Source organism: Haplochromis burtoni, unplaced genomic scaffold (genome assembly GCF_018398535.1).
Source record: "Haplochromis burtoni strain Fernald_Lab_line unplaced genomic scaffold, NCSU_Asbu1 Contig_128, whole genome shotgun sequence".
NCBI lineage: Eukaryota > Metazoa > Chordata > Actinopteri > Cichliformes > Cichlidae > Haplochromis > Haplochromis burtoni.
In genome coordinates this window covers 60813-76883 of record NW_024582489.1, presented here as the reverse complement: position 1 = coordinate 76883, position 16071 = coordinate 60813, and the positions used below count along the sequence as shown (strand labels likewise).

At 40.3% G+C, this 16071-nt stretch overlaps 1 protein-coding gene across 14 annotated transcripts in view; it reads left to right on the top strand.

Moving 5' to 3' along the window:
* Positions 1 to 16071, top strand: part of LOC102292171 (muscleblind-like protein 1) — a 66875-nt gene that overhangs the window by 11755 nt on the left and 39049 nt on the right. For 9 of the 14 annotated variants that reach the window (XM_042224119.1, XM_042224115.1, XM_005930043.3 and 6 more), the window contains exon 2: positions 10343 to 11353. The exons of 1 other annotated variant lie outside the window; for it this stretch is intronic. In XM_042224119.1, the coding sequence (XP_042080053.1) occupies positions 11180 to 11353 (174 nt within the window). In that variant the 5' untranslated portion in view covers positions 10343 to 11179. Of the gene's footprint in view, positions 1 to 1348; positions 7661 to 10342; positions 12050 to 16071 lie in introns of those variants that run through there. 4 more of the 14 variants (XM_042224113.1, XM_005930046.3, XM_042224112.1 and 1 more) reach the window with 4 other exon arrangements.

Sequence of the window (16071 nt, the reverse complement as noted above, 5' to 3'; positions counted from 1 at the left end):
TGTTTCTTTACTACCACAATTCTCCAAAATCCCAGAAAACCTGTTTAATAAACGATTAGACAAATTCTTAGATAAATATAAATTACTCTCTGACAGTCAATATGGATTCAGATCAAAAAGATCAACATCTCTGGCATTAATCGAATCAATTGAGGAGATTACGAATGCTATAGATCAGAAACAGTATGCAGCTGGAGTATTTCTGGATCTCAAGAAAGCATTCGACACAATCAATCATGACATATGAATTAATAAACTGGAACGGTATGGGATTAGGGGGGTTGTACTGCAATGGGTGAAAAATCATTTAAGTGACAGGAAACAATTTGTGAAGCTGGGTGTCCATTCCTCATCATGCTTGGACATTGCTTGTGGTGTTCCACAAGGCTCTGTACTGGGTCCAAAATTATTTATTATTTATATAAATGATATTTGTAAGGCATCTGATATATTAAAATTAGTATTATTTGCAGATGACACAAATATTTTTTGTTCTGGGGGGAATATAAAGGAGCTGCTGGATACAATTACTTCAGAAATGTGCAAAATTCAAAAATGGTTTAACAGGAACAAACTATCGCTAAATCTAAGTAAAACTAAAATAATCTTATTTGGGAATTCCTATTCTTAAAATCAAAAATTCAAAAATTCACAGATCTGGTTCATTTTCTCACTGCACAAATTATATATAAAGCAATAAATAACCTGCTTCCTGACAATATTCTAAAAATGTTTTCTAAAAGGGAACAGGGATACAATTTGAGGGGGGAATTAAATTTAAAACATCCTCGTGTCCGTACAACATTAAAAAGTTTTTGCATCTCTGTGTGTGGAGTGAAGCTGTGGAACAGACTAAGTAAAGATATGAAGCAATGTCCGAGCATGGCACAGTTTAAAAAGCGGTTTAAGGATATGGTTTTTACAGGGTACAGGGAAAAGGCAGAGATTTGATAGGGTGTTCATGTCTAATATTTTCATGTGTGTGCGGGTGCACGGGTATGTTGGTATGGGTATATGTATATATTTGTAGGTTGTGTATCCTTGAGGTGTTAATGGGGTTATTGAAAATGTGTATATGTGCGTATGTGTATATACGTATGTATGGATAGATAGAAACATATATGTATATATATTAAAAAAAATACACATGACATATAGTGTAATTGCAAGGAGGTATTTCTGTAGCCTATTGATACTAGATAGTGGAAAAGGGGTGGGATTAAATAAGCTTATGCTTCTTCCTGCTCCTTTTTGAACATGAAAGTTATTTGGAGCTGTGGTTGCTCGTTTTCCTTTTGTTTTGCTTTGTTCATTTGTCTCTTTTAATTCTATTTTGTTGTACTTTTTCAACATGTTCAAAATAAAGATTAAATCAATCAATCAATCAATAATAACTAATGTAATAGTTAATCTAATAGCAAATAATAAAAGTGAAAAAAAAAAGTTCAGTGATCATAGGAAGTCCCCAGCAGACTTGGCTTATAGAGTTACCTTATCCAGCCCTAACTCTAAGCTATATCAAAAAGGAAAGTTTTTAAGTGTAATCTTAAAAGTAGAGAGGGTGTTTGTCTCCAAAATCCAAACTTAAGAGGCCTGAAAGCTAAAGGCTCTGCCTCCCATTTAACTTTTAAATATCCTACGAACCACAAGTAAGCCAGCAGTCTGAGAGCGAGGTACTATCAGGTCTTTAAAATAAGATTTGACCTGATTATTCAAGACCTTATAGTATGTGAGGACTTTTAAATGTGATTGTTAGTTCAACAGAGAGGCGATGAAGAGAAGCTAATATGGGAAAAATATACTCTCTCTTTCCATTCCCTGTCAGCATTCTCACTGCAGAACTGCAGATCATCTGAAGGCAACAATCCATTTTTTGTTGTCACTGTGACATTTGATGTTTTCATATAGAGGAAATTAGTTTCCTCTCTAATTAGGACTGCATGTAAACCTTCAATATAACTTGTATTCAGAAAACAAAATCCCTCATGCAATATTTCAAAACAGGTCAGAAACGACACCATTAATCAAGTGTGTTAAGTCATAGCACATTAAATTTCAATTTTGCAGCACAGTGTATCTGTTATTTCCATTATTAAAATGTATTTAAATTGTATGCACCATTCTGGGGGAGGAAATAACCAAACCACCTTTTGAAACTACTTGAATAGATGTGTGGTTTAAAGACCAGACCAGTGTTGCCTCACTGCAAGAAGGTCCTGAGTTCGGTTCCACCATCTGACCTTTCTGTGTGGAGTTTGCATGTTCTCCCTTTGTTTGTTTGGGTTCTTTCCGGAAACTATGGCCTCCTCCCACAGTCCACAGACATGCAGTTAGTGGTCATTCCAAATTAGGTGTGAATGTGAGGTGGGAATCTGAGTGCGAGTGGTTGTTAGACTTATGACAAACTGGCAACTTGTCCAGGGTGTACACTGCCTCTTGCCATATGGTAGCTGGGATTGGCTCCCTAAAAAGGATAAGCGGAAGAGAATGTATGGATGCTGAAATGCTGTTGTATTAAATTAAAGAACTCTGTCAACATGTATCGTAAGAAGTAAAATGACAGAAATCTGTAAGTTAATAACTTTGTCTAAAACTTTTATATCAAAAAGTTGCAGTTACCAGTCCAAAATTGATGTCCTTCACATCCAATGGTCCTTATTGGAGTCTTTGCCGGGCCGATTCTGGCTCCCGGACCTTATGCTTGACACTCCTGCGGCAAAGCTATATGCATATATACAGGCGTTGTCTCCTGCCGTTGCGCTACCCCTGCTCCTAACCACTGCAGCCTCATTAATGGACAGCCCAGTGGCCGTTCCCGATGTCACAGTGTCATTTGAAAACTCTGTGTCTTTCCCTTATATTGCTATGATATGAGGCTGGACCTGACACCATTAACCACTTTGTCCTTGCTTTAAGCATGGTTTATCTAGTTGCCGTGGCGATGGTGACCTTGCAGCACATTACTGGTGGTACTGCAGCATAAGGTGTTGTGTGAACAAGGAATGAGTATAGAGACAGCGAGAAGGAGAGATAGAGGGGGCTGAGACAGTGGGCGAATAAAACGAGGACAGCTACTATTAAAAGACTAGCCACGTTCACAGAGTTGTTTATGTCACATGATACTGCGAGTGCAACTTAGCAGAAGGCGAGCAGATTTGTTTGAAGAATAAAGACTTGGGGAGAGAAAAATAAGTGAAACACTGAAGCATGCATGTGTAAAGAAACAGAAAAGGAGAACAGGTGGCGATTAGGGTACGAGAAATGAAGAGAGATGAGAAATGTTGAAATGATATCACAGCAGAATGCCAGGCGTGCTTTTTAAAACTCTGCTTTTTGCCCTCCCAGCTTTCCCCTTTGATTCCTCCTCTTGCGTACCTGCCAGTTCACACCTTGATTTTCCTGTCTTACTACCAGACACCGACCTCTGTCTCTTACAGACTTGTACTAATTGCTCCTGTTTGCCTCTTATCAATCCCTTTCCAGCTTCTAGCCTTTTCCTGTCACCACCTTTGGTCTCCTTTACTCTATTTGTCTCTCGCAGCCTCCCCACCCCATACAGGCTCTCCCTGATGTGCCTATCAGTATAAAGGGCAGCTCAGGTCGTTTATAGATGATATCCTGGTCAGCCGGTGATGTGGTGTAATATGAAGCGTCCAGCATCTGCTTTTTGCTGCTGCTGCAGTCAGCGCCCTTTAACCTCTCACATTACTGAATTTCCCCTTCTCTTTTTTCCCAGTCCTTGCCTCTTACGCCACCAACTTCTTCCTTAATACCGGCAGTGTAAACTTACTGAACAATTAAATTTGAGCCAGAAGATAAAAATCCCTGTTTCTAACCTGCTGTATTCCCAAAATCCAGAGAGAAAGAGCATAAAAAACAGATTCTGAACTCTTGGCTGAATTTGTAACACTTAAAGAGTGGCTGAACCATCAACTTACTGCATGAACACACAAGACCTTTCAAATGCTAGACAGCAACTCCGAAGGCACTTTAATAGATCAGAGTTTATCCTGTGACTCTCTTGGGGAGTTATGTTTTCAAGCATATTATTTTCTCTTAGTTTCCAGCAAGCTTCTGTTTCTCAGTGAACTGTGTTTGGTAGATCATCCGTAGGAAATCAAACATGAAGGAACCTGCTTTCTAGCTTTCTTTTCTTCACCTTTGGTTTTATTTTTTTTCCCCTTTTCTGGAAGTCATTCAAAGTGAATAAATGACTCAGATCTCTGGCCTGCATTCACAAAAATCTTCCTCATTCTTCCTCTTTTTGTCTGTTCTTTACTCTCAGATGCAGGGCTGCATGTTGCTTCAGTTAACAGCTCAGTTTCATGTGTGTTATGCTCAACAGTCCAAATTAATATTATGGTATGCAACTATATAAAAAATAACACTGACATCATTCTGAGCAACGAATGTATAATTAGTTATATCTATGCTACAAATGGCAGTGTTGTTTTTCTGTTTGGCCTGTCTTTCTGTTTTATTGGCTGGCTTGCCATTTTGGCTCAGACATCCTGACCAACTCCTGATTTAAGTCTCATGAAATTTTACATGAATATTTTCAGGTTTTTGTAGCCTACCTTGAGTTTTTCATGTGTGAGCAGGCTGTGGTTGCATGCAGATAAAAGCTGCGTGTGGCAAGCAAATTAGATATAGCGTCCAGAAACCATGAGCTGTAACTTTTTATTACCTTCTTGTTCTTTATCTGGATGTGGAAACAATGACCAGAGGACAAAAATGGAAATCTTGACTCAAATATTTGGATAACAGAAAGCCACAAAAACATTGGCTGTTGTCCCCAGAGGCAAATTAGGCTGAGTCGCTCATGGGGTCACAGATTTCTCAATTTTGAGCATTACATGCAGCTTCTCACAGACATAACATGATATTATTTTTGTTGAGTCTTATTTTTGTTCAAAGAAGTTGCCAAATCAGTGTTACCTTTGCAATATTATAAAGGTGTTGCAGATATGTTAGTAAGAGGGTCTTAGTAGTCAGTACTTCCACAGCAGGGGTGTCACTCTGAGCTAAATCAGTGTGTTTTTCCTGGTCAGTTGTCATATGCATGAAATAATGTAGAGTTGGGCCAAATGAATGGCACCGTTTTACCAGACAGATTAACACAAGATCAGATGGCTCTCTTTAAACGAGGAGATACGTGAACCCTGGTGACACTCGGCATTACAGTCTGCTTTGTGCTGACCGCATGTCAACAGCTGGGATTGGCCTGGAATGAGACAGAATATTCAGCCAATATTTTATTCTTTTTAATGAACTCTATGTGTGTGTGTGTGTGTGTGTGTAGGGGTGCATGTGTCTGTTTGGGGTTTGAAGAAATCGGGGTGTTTTGTGGGAGTGTAACATCCCCAGGTTTCTGCACTCCAACTTATTACTTTGGCTAGTTGATCTGATGGTGTAATAATATCTTCTGCCTCAGGCTATGGGAAATGGCCACATGCATTATTCACACGTGGTAAGATGTTTATTGATGACTTCTTTATTTATATATTTCCTCTGTGCCAGAGTCATTTCTCACATTTGTTACCTCTTAGTTTTAATCCTGCTTTGAGGTGAGAGTCGACTAAGGTGCCTCACTCCCTTCTTCATGTGGAACTGGCACTAATAATGCATGTAAACGTGGAGCCCCATTACATCTATATTATTTTGTCATAGCTGTTTCATTTAGGATATTCCAGAACCCACAGAAAGCATAACGCTTAACAGAAAACTAGCATGCCATTGCCTTAGGACTCAAGGGTAAGTTTGTCTAATCAAATCCATGTACATTCTCTGTTTGTTTTCTTTTTATCCATGCAGCCTTGCAAATGAGGCATATTCCCTTTTATATGAGCATATGCGAGAGTTCAGTGCAACTGAACTGTGGGGTTATGCTCTGATGTCTCATGTCCTTTGTGCTTAGACCAAATAAAACAAGACTTTTAACCAGGAGACCCAGGATCATCCCCCACGTGGGAATATAGTTTTTGATGCACTTCAGTTATGATTCCATTGTTTTGTGTTACATTGTTTACTTAGGTTACAGAAAAGTACAACTGTTGTCCATTTTCTGGTCATGCTGATCAACACTTTGAAAAATTATAAACATAATATAGTGCATGTGAGACATTTACACTTTTGAAACTACTTTTAATAAATGAAAACAATAAAAAATGTTGAAACTTTGTATTTTTAATGTGGATTTTGAAAAACAAAAATGTTATGTGTCCTTTAAAAATGGTGGTAGGAATGCTGCACAGCTATGGTGGTTAACTCATAGGGTATGATTCTGCAATGGAAATGTTTGCAAGGCTTAGGAACTGTCCTATGAAGAACACTGTCCTGTAGTCTGGCAAATCAAGTTTAAATATGACATCATAGCCACTTGGCTCACAGTTCAAATATAATCAGAGCACATGGGATAGCTGGCACAGGCACATACATGTTATATAATGCATGTTTTCGGAGAAACGTATGCTTCTTTGTATGAAAGTGAAGGTTTTGCTCTGCAAAGGTTCAAACTGAAAGCGTCTGTATGGCAGCCATAACACGAGACAGATGACTTCTGTAAATACTAAGGAAAGGTACTTTGGTGCCTACTTTGTCACACTGCTTACCATCGGATGCACTAGTGCATCTTTAATAAGAGGAAAGAAGATAATGGCTTTAGTTCGGAGAATTCGAAGCTGTTCGAGGAAAAAAATGATTACACAAATCGTTTAAATGTTAATTACCGGTGCATTTCCTACTATAACTTGTAGATTTGATGATATGTTTTAGACATACAACAGTTTGTTATTCTCGTGGGTGAGCTATGGATATCATGCTGTTTTATTAGAATCTGCATTAGTTAGTACCAAGGTTTAATATGTTTTGTCACGGGGTGTAAACGGACTCACGCGCAGACCAGGGATCCTTGCAAGGAAGACAGTGAATTTATTTACTTTCCCGGGTCTGGGAAAGATCTGTACACAGAAACTCCGGTTAGAAACAGACTGATTGCTCAACGATACAGCGATGAGTAGCATCGTGCTGCCATCTTAAGTAGGGCTCGGGATTGCGACGATAGGCAGCAGGTGTGGAGATAGCAGGTGCGTGGGCCAGGGGCGGGAGCCCATAATGAGCACTGCCCCGGCAGGAGAGAGAGAGAGAGAGAAAGAGCAAAAACACATGGTGAGGCACAGGGACCATGACAGGTTTAGAGAGTGTGCTATAAATAAATAGCGTGAATACATACATCAGTACAATAAATTTAAGGTTTACCATCAGTTTCAGCATTGCTCTATTGCCAGACTTCAGGATTATCATTAATTAATTTTAATTCAGTCACAGATGCCGAATGCCTTAATAAAGACTTGAGGTACACTGGATCATCTCCACAGCGGGAAGGGGAAATATAAATCTACAGGATGAGCAACTAATCTCAGTGTGACAAGCATTTTCTTCTATTTTATATGTTTTAGATTCAGCGTTTTAAAATTACAACGGTGGTAATGAGGCAATCTTTTTCAGATGTCCACATTTATATAGCCTGCAAAACAACAAACAAACAAAGACAAACAGCAAGTTAAAGTATCATGGATGTGCTTTTTCTAGTTCATCTTCACAATATTTTCGTTTCAGCTCCAGCAGCTACAACGTACCCACGACATTTGCTGCCAAGTCAGTAAGTACCATTTAGTTGGGTCCTTCGATTTTCTGGTTCTTTATTCCAAAGTTGTTACGAATTCTCTTTCAAGCCTTTGCTTGACCTCGTGATGCTTTGAATTTTAAATCAAGCAGTCAAGATGTGATGGAAGTGCAGACTTTCTGTTTTAATTTAAGGGGTTTAACAAAAGTTTTGCAATAAATGCTTAGGAATTAGAGCCATTTTATACATTTATATCACATATTTAGATGATCAAAAGTAACTGGGCGGACATCATTTTATATCATTTCAAAGAAAATCCTTTGCTGTCAATGAATGTCCAGTCTTGAACCCATGGACATCAGTAATTGCTGTGTTTCCTCTCTGGAGATGCTTTGTAGGCCTTTACTGCACCCACCTTCAGATGCTGCTTGCTTGTGGGTTTCTGCATTTAGTTTTACTTTTAATAATTGAAAAACATGCTCTGATGTACTGAAATCAGGTGACTGATTAGGACACCAAGGAATATATCATGTCTTTGCCTTAAGAAACTCTTGGGTTTCTTGGGAAAACTCTTGGAAAACTCTTGTTAAGGGTTATCCATTTGCACTGTGAAGCACTATCTGACTAGTTTTGCAGCATTTGGCTGAATCTGAGCAGAGAGTATATCCCTGTACACTTCACTGTTCATCCTGCTGCTTTTATCAGCAATCACATGAGCTATAAACACTAGTGACTCAATTCCAGTAGCATCCATAACAGTGCCTCCACTGTGTTTGACAGATGTTACAGTATGCTTCAGGTCATAAACCGTTTCTCTCCATCTCTGAGCTTTTCTTCTCCCATCGCTCTGTTAACAGTTAATCTTGATTTCATCTGTCCAAAGAGTTGTTTTTCTTTTTTCGGTGCACGGCTTCCTGTTCCTGAATGTAACCGGTGGTTTTCCTGACTTGTTAGTTGTAGATGCTTAATTTGTACTTCCTGTACTTCTGTCTGCATACAGGAAGTGTTGACTCACATCTTGACATGTGTGTCTTAGAGATTTCAGCATAAATAAAAACAATGTTTGAATATATGTTGATACCAGAAAGGTCAGGAAAAAAGAGTGGGTGATGTAGAAGACTAATTTTGGCAAGCAGTAGTCATCTCTCTATTCACTCTGCTGCCACTTGCACATATCCGCACTGCCCAAAATATCAGCTTTGGGCTGAAAAAGTAGTTCACGAAGTGACTGGCCCAAATAGGAGCAATCAATGCTTGACCAAGTACTTTCATTTTATTATGCTTTTTCCCTTCCTAAGTCATGTACCTCTTCATTTTTCTTCAAACTGTCATTTTTAACTCTTGGCCACATTGCTAGACTACTGATTAAAAATCTGAAAAAAGTTGGTCCTTGATGCTCCTCTACTGTTAAATATCTGGCATCATTAAGGGTTTTTTTGTGACAGCCCAGTGAGATAAATGCTTTGATTTAATACAACCACCTGAGAGTAAGTTTTAAAGTCATGCTTAAGACTTGATATCTATCCACACAGACTTTGGTGAATTGATTTGCTTGGTTTTTTCTGACTTAGTTTTCTTCCTCTACACACTTTAAATGCTAATTTAACCCCACTGAAACTATACCATGTTTTAGAGTTAAAGAGGCGTTACCTAATACCAGGAATACATATTTAGGAATAGAGCCTCTGTGTGAATCACAGGCCACGGTGAGATTGACTGAGAGGTCACTCTAAATAAGGTCATTTTGAAGTTACCAGAGGACTCCTATCGAGTTGGATGCTTTATATAAACATCATACCACTGTTTCATGATAGCACTGTCACAGAAACATTTCATCTCTTAAAGTGTGGGAGACCTAGTAGTGATGTAATCACTGGTGGGATGTAGGTTTTTGGGCACTTCCTGTAAGCTGTTGGAGATTTGAGGGACAGTCATGTTCTTTCAGCAACCACTTTTTCTCAGATGAAATGCTTTAACTATCGCAGAAAAGAGTCTAACAAAAGTAAAACAAAGAAGCACGTCCCAAATATTTCCCTCTTCTGTAGCGACCTTTATCAAGTCATTGCCTCGTTTGTCCTACCCGGCAACCTTCCAGCAGTGACGCTGGGACCGTCTAGCTTGCTGATAGGCTACTTTTAATCTTACTGGGGATGGGCCGATTGTTAAATCACAAATCAATACTTTGATACTTGAGTGCTCGCCATTAGCTGCGTGTAAATACTGGCTGCAGTATTTTAGAGTATAGTTACTTGATTTTTGTTTATTGTGTTTCTTTTTTTTCTTTGTATTGTCTTGTTATCGTTCACTTGTCATTCATTATTTTCGGTTTGTTTACGGCGCTAATTCTAAATGTTAATTAATACTGATGCAGACGAAGATGCATAACATAATTGTCCCTCTTCCACTTTCTGTCTCCCCCCTCTCTCTTCTTCATGGTCGACTTTTGAAATAAATTGTCTGTGCCTGAATGCTTGAGCTTTGCTGAGCTTTCCTGTTAGCAATGTGGTGTTTGATTTTCCAGCTGAGAGCCTGGTAGTGTCTGCGAGAGCTACTGTGGGAGAGCGTGCGCGACAAAATGAATGGGAGGCAAGTTCAAATGAGGCTTTGTGTCTGAATCCAGTTGTGTGTGTTTGAGAGGAAGAGTATTAGCCTTGTGTTTGTGAGCATGTATGTGCAATAAGCGCTGTTACCCTGATGCTCTTCCCTCCTTCTCCACAGAGAGAAGTGCCTTCATTCGCTGACCCCTGTGGCTGTTTGGCTCCGCTGAAGCCGCCTGTGCCTCTGCGCCTGTCCATGTCTGCTGGAGCTGCCAGCCACACCACAAGCACCAGGACTGCCATGATTGCCAGCCTCGTCCGCTGAGGCTGTCTCCACATTACTGACACCTCCCTCCTCCCCTCCATCCCTTCCTCTGTCTGCCAGCCAGACCTCTCTCCACCCATGCCACTCAGCCCTCCTCTGTGGAAGTCAAACACGCCACCTTTCTCCGCAGACAGAGGCCGATATTGAAGACACAGCGTTTTTATCGGCTCGTTTTAGCAGAAGAAGATTGTCTCTTTGCTCTCCCCTCCACCGGCCCCTCTCCCCCTCCTCCTCCTCTCCTGCTTTCTTCTCTCCTCCAGCCATGCATCTTTTCATCATGGGCCAACTCGATCGATAATGTGTTTTGCCATTCATCTCACCTGACAGTTCAGCTGAGGAGCAAGCAAGGCACAGGGAGAACTGGTGTGCATGGTGTGGGTGTTTGAAAGAGAGCGATTACAAAGCAGGTCTCTCTGGCTGTCAGCAGCCTAAGCCCTGGGTGACAGGTGCTGAAGGAGCCCCAAACAAACTCTTAGGATGGGCCACAGGTGGTAGACGACAGCAAGGCCTCTTAGGCTTAAATTCAGAGTCAGACCCTGGGGAGAAAACCTGTCAAGTCTGCCTTTTTCCCATGTCCTTTATTTGTACTTTCTCATCATTTGCCTCAGTGTTATTAGAAACATACAGAAATAGACATAACTGCATTTGCTGGATATCTATTACTCTTAATCGACCCCTCCTTCCTGGTTTAAAATGGCGGTGAATGTGACACCGATCCGGGACACAAAGTGGCTGACACTGGAGGTTTGTCGGGAATTCCAGAGAGGAACTTGTTCACGACCAGACAGTGAGTGCAAGTTTGCCCACCCTGCCAAGAGCTGTCAAGTGGAAAATGGCAGAGTCATTGCCTGTTTTGACTCTCTCAAGGTGAGTATGACAAACACCTGTGATGTTCAATCAGCACTGCCCTGTTTTTTTTTTTTTGTGGAGTTTTTATTTTTATTTTTGAGCTTATGCTGCTGACAAGGGTGGTCTGAGAATTTATCCGTTTGTTTAACTCGTCTACAAAATCGACACAAAATATTATTTTATTGCTGTGCTTCTTATGACTACATTTGGTTATACTTTGGCAATAGAATGTATATAGATCTGCATAAATACTTTTAAAAGTATGTTTGTGTGTCAGGGTAAGCTGAGATGAGGCCATAATCGCATTAACATCTGTGAATCAGACTCAGAGTTTCCTTTGCAGGCACATAACTCTGGTGCAGGACTGTTGGTTGGCACAAAGTTGCAAAGGATTTTGTGTGATCGTCACATCAACGGGCTGCATGGGAAATAGAGAAGTAGGACAGCATACTGTGTAATTCACGTTTTTATGTAAGTCTGTGGGTATATGTCTGTGTGTGTTATTTTGAGGTCATGCAGCACAGTGGGGTGTTCTCAGAAGGCTCTGTAATTTACTGTCTATTTTTGCCCTGGCACTGAGACAACACACTCCCACTATGCAACTCCTCTCTCCGAGACAGGGGAAGAAAAATCAAACGGTAGAGTGGATGGAAAGAGGGAGGAAAATGGACTGAGCTGAGATGTTGTGAAGAAAACACAAATACATATATTAAGGTATAATAAATGGGGCGAGAATTATTTATCCAATGCTTAAAAGAGATTAAAACGCCCTAGGCGCGAGTAAAGTTTTGATTAAAACTTCCAGAAGAAATGACACAGATATTTATGTCGCAGTGTAGCTTGTCACCAAATCTGTTTATAGGCTTTCAACCAATTTTATTTAATACATTTTGCAATAAGCTTAACTGCTTTTGTTGTCAGTGTAAGTGGTACGAAAGGTGGACAGAGGACAAAGGTTTGATTCTGGCGACTGGAGACATTGGAGAGGTTTTGCATCTTGACTCATGAGTGTTAGCTCACGGCAGCTAACCACTGTGGTTGGAGAGTTTTCTGATTTTGAGCCAGTTTTGAGCAGAACTGAATCTAGAGCCATGCTAAGATTAGTGATAATGTTTAATGTGTCTGCTTTACAGCTGCCCCCATCATTGTTTGGCATGTTAGCATACAAATGTTTGCCAGCTAAACACAAAGTTTAGCTGAGACTGATGGGAATGTTAATACTTTTACAAATAGAACAAAATCAGTCTAAACAATGTTCAGTCCAAACTAGAAACATCTGCTTCTTGGTGATTCTGGAGGAAATCACTAAGAAGACACAAAACTTACCCTACCACCATAGTGTTAGCATAGTTAAAGAATAAACACCTCATCTTGACATTATACTCTGTATATTGAAATGCAGATACTCTAGGGGAACAAATGCCAACATAAACATTTTGATATCTCAGATGTTATTAATTTGATAAGGAGATGCTGATGTAATTTAATTCAGGCCTTTTTCTTTTGATATAAAACACAGTTTTAAGGAGACAAAGTCAGGTGTGAACTTAGTTAAAGAAAAAGAAGAGAAAATAAGACAGTCAAGGAGGTAAATTTTGATAACACACATATGTAGGTGGAACAGCAGTGCAGTGATTAGCACGGTCTCAAAGCAAGAACGTCCTGGGTTTGGTTCTGCCGGTTTGCTGGGTTCTTCCTCTTGCAGTCAAAAAACACGTTAGGTTAAATATGATTCTAAGTGTGACTGTGAGAGCGAATGATTGTTTCTATCCACGCTCTACCCCAATGACAGCTGGGATAGGAATTCAATCGGTTAAGAAAATTGGATGGATGTATTCTTAAATTTGATGCTGCAAAATGTCATAAACACTCATACACATCGAATATGCAGTTCATTTTTTATTTGATCAACATTAACGAGATTGGGTGTAAAGGCTGTCCAGTGGCTGAGAGCCAAACATGATGGCTGAGAGGTTGTTTTGCATCGAAAGATCATAAAAGTGAACGTACACGGGATAAACACAAGACAAATGTACAACATGCACACACATGCCTCTAACTGCTTTTTCATTACTTCATATGTTTTATATGTGCTGAATGCAGAGCTATCGGTGAGGTACATCTCTATATTTTGGCTCCAGTGGGAACAATCGTTCTGGATCCTAGAGCTCTGTGTACTCTCTTGTGCACGTCTTGTAATTTGTCCCCTATCTGATTGGCAAGCAGGGTGTTATTCTGTGTAACTGGAGACTTGAGCTGAGAGTTAGTCAAGCAGTGCAGGCCTTGGTTTATACCTGGGGATGGATTTCTTGTTAAGCCAGGCACTGTGTTATTACAGTTATGGGCTGTTTGGCTGAAGCTAAGGTGGCTTGTGTGGGTTTAGTTGGTACAGGTAAGGCAAGAATGGATAAGGGGGGGCAGCTGGGGCCTTGTATGGATCATGAGAACAGACAGACAGACAGAGCTGGAGAGGGCAAGAGCAGGCGCAGCAGGGAATGCGCAAGGAAGCATAGCACTATGCACACAGCCCTTCCCTGCTCTCAGTGCCAGGGCATTCCACAGTCTACCTCCCTTCCCTGCCTTCATGACAGAATGATAGATCTGCTTTATCTGCAGATGAATTCATAATACATAGCCAGGCATGGAGAAGGGGCAAGGGGATAAGGGAAGGACAGGCAGGAGAATGTGGATAGAAAAATAGGAGTAAAGGGATGGATGGTGCTAAACGTGGCTTCCCACCCCTGGATAATTTTTCACACTACCTGCCCTTCGGTGCTTTTACAATGCAGGCTAGCAAAGGAAAGGAGGACTTGTAGCAGGAGAAATAGAAAGACGCATGGATAGCTTCCTTAATTTTATCTTCTTTATGTATTGAATCAAGTCTTTCTCAGATTCAGTAAATGCACATTTTATTTTCACATCAGAGCCTTGTGAATTCTTACCAGTTGGTCTCTTATGATAATACCTTTATTTATACCTATTTATACCTAAACTTCGTTCAGCCATTCAGCAATGTCACAAAAATAGGTTTTTGTCAGTGGTGAATATGGTGGAAAGTTCCATTTACGGGGCGTATAACAGAGGATGGACTGATAAAAGCAGACAGGAAATGAGGCAGAGGCAGAGGCTCTTTATGATTGGCCGATATTACAGTGAGACTGACCCTCATGGCCTGGACTCAAGTAACAAAGAATACGATGTTTACAAAGACATGAGGAATCTGTCTAGGTACACAGCACAACTTCAAAATGATTTTATTTAGTTTTAATTTGCCATTGGAAGAAGTAGTAATAATAATAATGGATTGGATTTATATAGCGCTTTTCAAGGCACCCAAAGCGCTTTACAATGCCACTATTCATTCACACACTGGTGGAGGCAAGCTACGGTTGTAGCCACAGCTGCCCTGGGGCAGACTGACAGAAGCGAGGCTGCCATATCGCGCCATCGGCCCCTCTGGCCAACACCAGCAGGGTAAAGTGTCTTGCCCAAGGACACAATTACCAGGACAGAGAACCCGGGGATCGAACCGGTGACCTTCCGGTTACAGATACGCTTCCCAACCCCCTGAGCCACGGTCGCCTATAAGTACTGGTAATGTAATGCATTGCTTCTTTACCAGTCTTCAAATGTTTTCAGCCATCATTCTGTTTAGAGGTTGTCTACGATAATAAATCAAACAGCATCTACCACTTTGTTCAAATACTCAAAACTCTTCTCTAATAGGTCATTTTTTCAAGTTTTTCAAATGAACCAGACGTGTCTACAACCCGAGTTCTCATTTTTAACAGTGAGTTTCTGTGAGTTGGTGTTCACTTTTGACTTTGCGTGCAGTTGTGTCGTATTGAAAAATTTCTCCGTTCAGCCTGCCAAGCACAGAAGTAGCTTGATGCCATGTCCTGGTGCAGAAATTCCCGTTTAGCTGTCATGGCATTGGAGTGACCTTGTATAATCTCTACTCTTAAAATTATTTGCATTTAAACAGAAAGAGATGCCAGATCAGGATGTACTCACGTGTGCTAAAGAGTCCGTTTCAGAAGATTTGAACAAACAATGTATTTTTGTAACTGTTTGAGAGAATGGAAAACAGTGGGATATGCTCTTTCTTTTGTCTCCTGCTGAAGGAATTCAACAGCTTGTTGCTATTAGCAGCTGGACAGAAAGCTGGTTTCACTGCAAGTGAATAAAAAGCAAACCTGGGGGCATTTAAGCTGACGAAATACAATAAACTTACCATTGGACTGTGATGGGAAACAGGTGAGAGTGAGCCAAAAAAGCCAAAGGGGTTCCGACTGGCTACTGATGACTGTGCTAAAATTATCTGACAGCGAGTTGACTTCCTCAGCAATTTTTTCTCATTAAAACTTATTTTTTCTATAAGAAGTTTAGAACCCTTTAAAGTTTGTGTGTGTTGAATAGCTACTTTCAAAGTTACAAAATGATACATTGTTGAAAATGTGTTCTATTCTTAAAAATCCATTATTTTAACAGGAAACACGAGGAAGTTTAGTTTTGCTCTTTGGGGAGCGGGAGTTTTTATAATCACAATTTCACTACGAAGATTTTTTTCATCTTGTACGGAATATATTGTTATTCCGTATTTACATGAATTCTAACAAGCCCGCTGAGGATGATCAAATTATTTGTTTCAAAGAAAACAACATTACACACACACACACACACACACACACACACACACACACACACACACACACACACACACACACACACACACA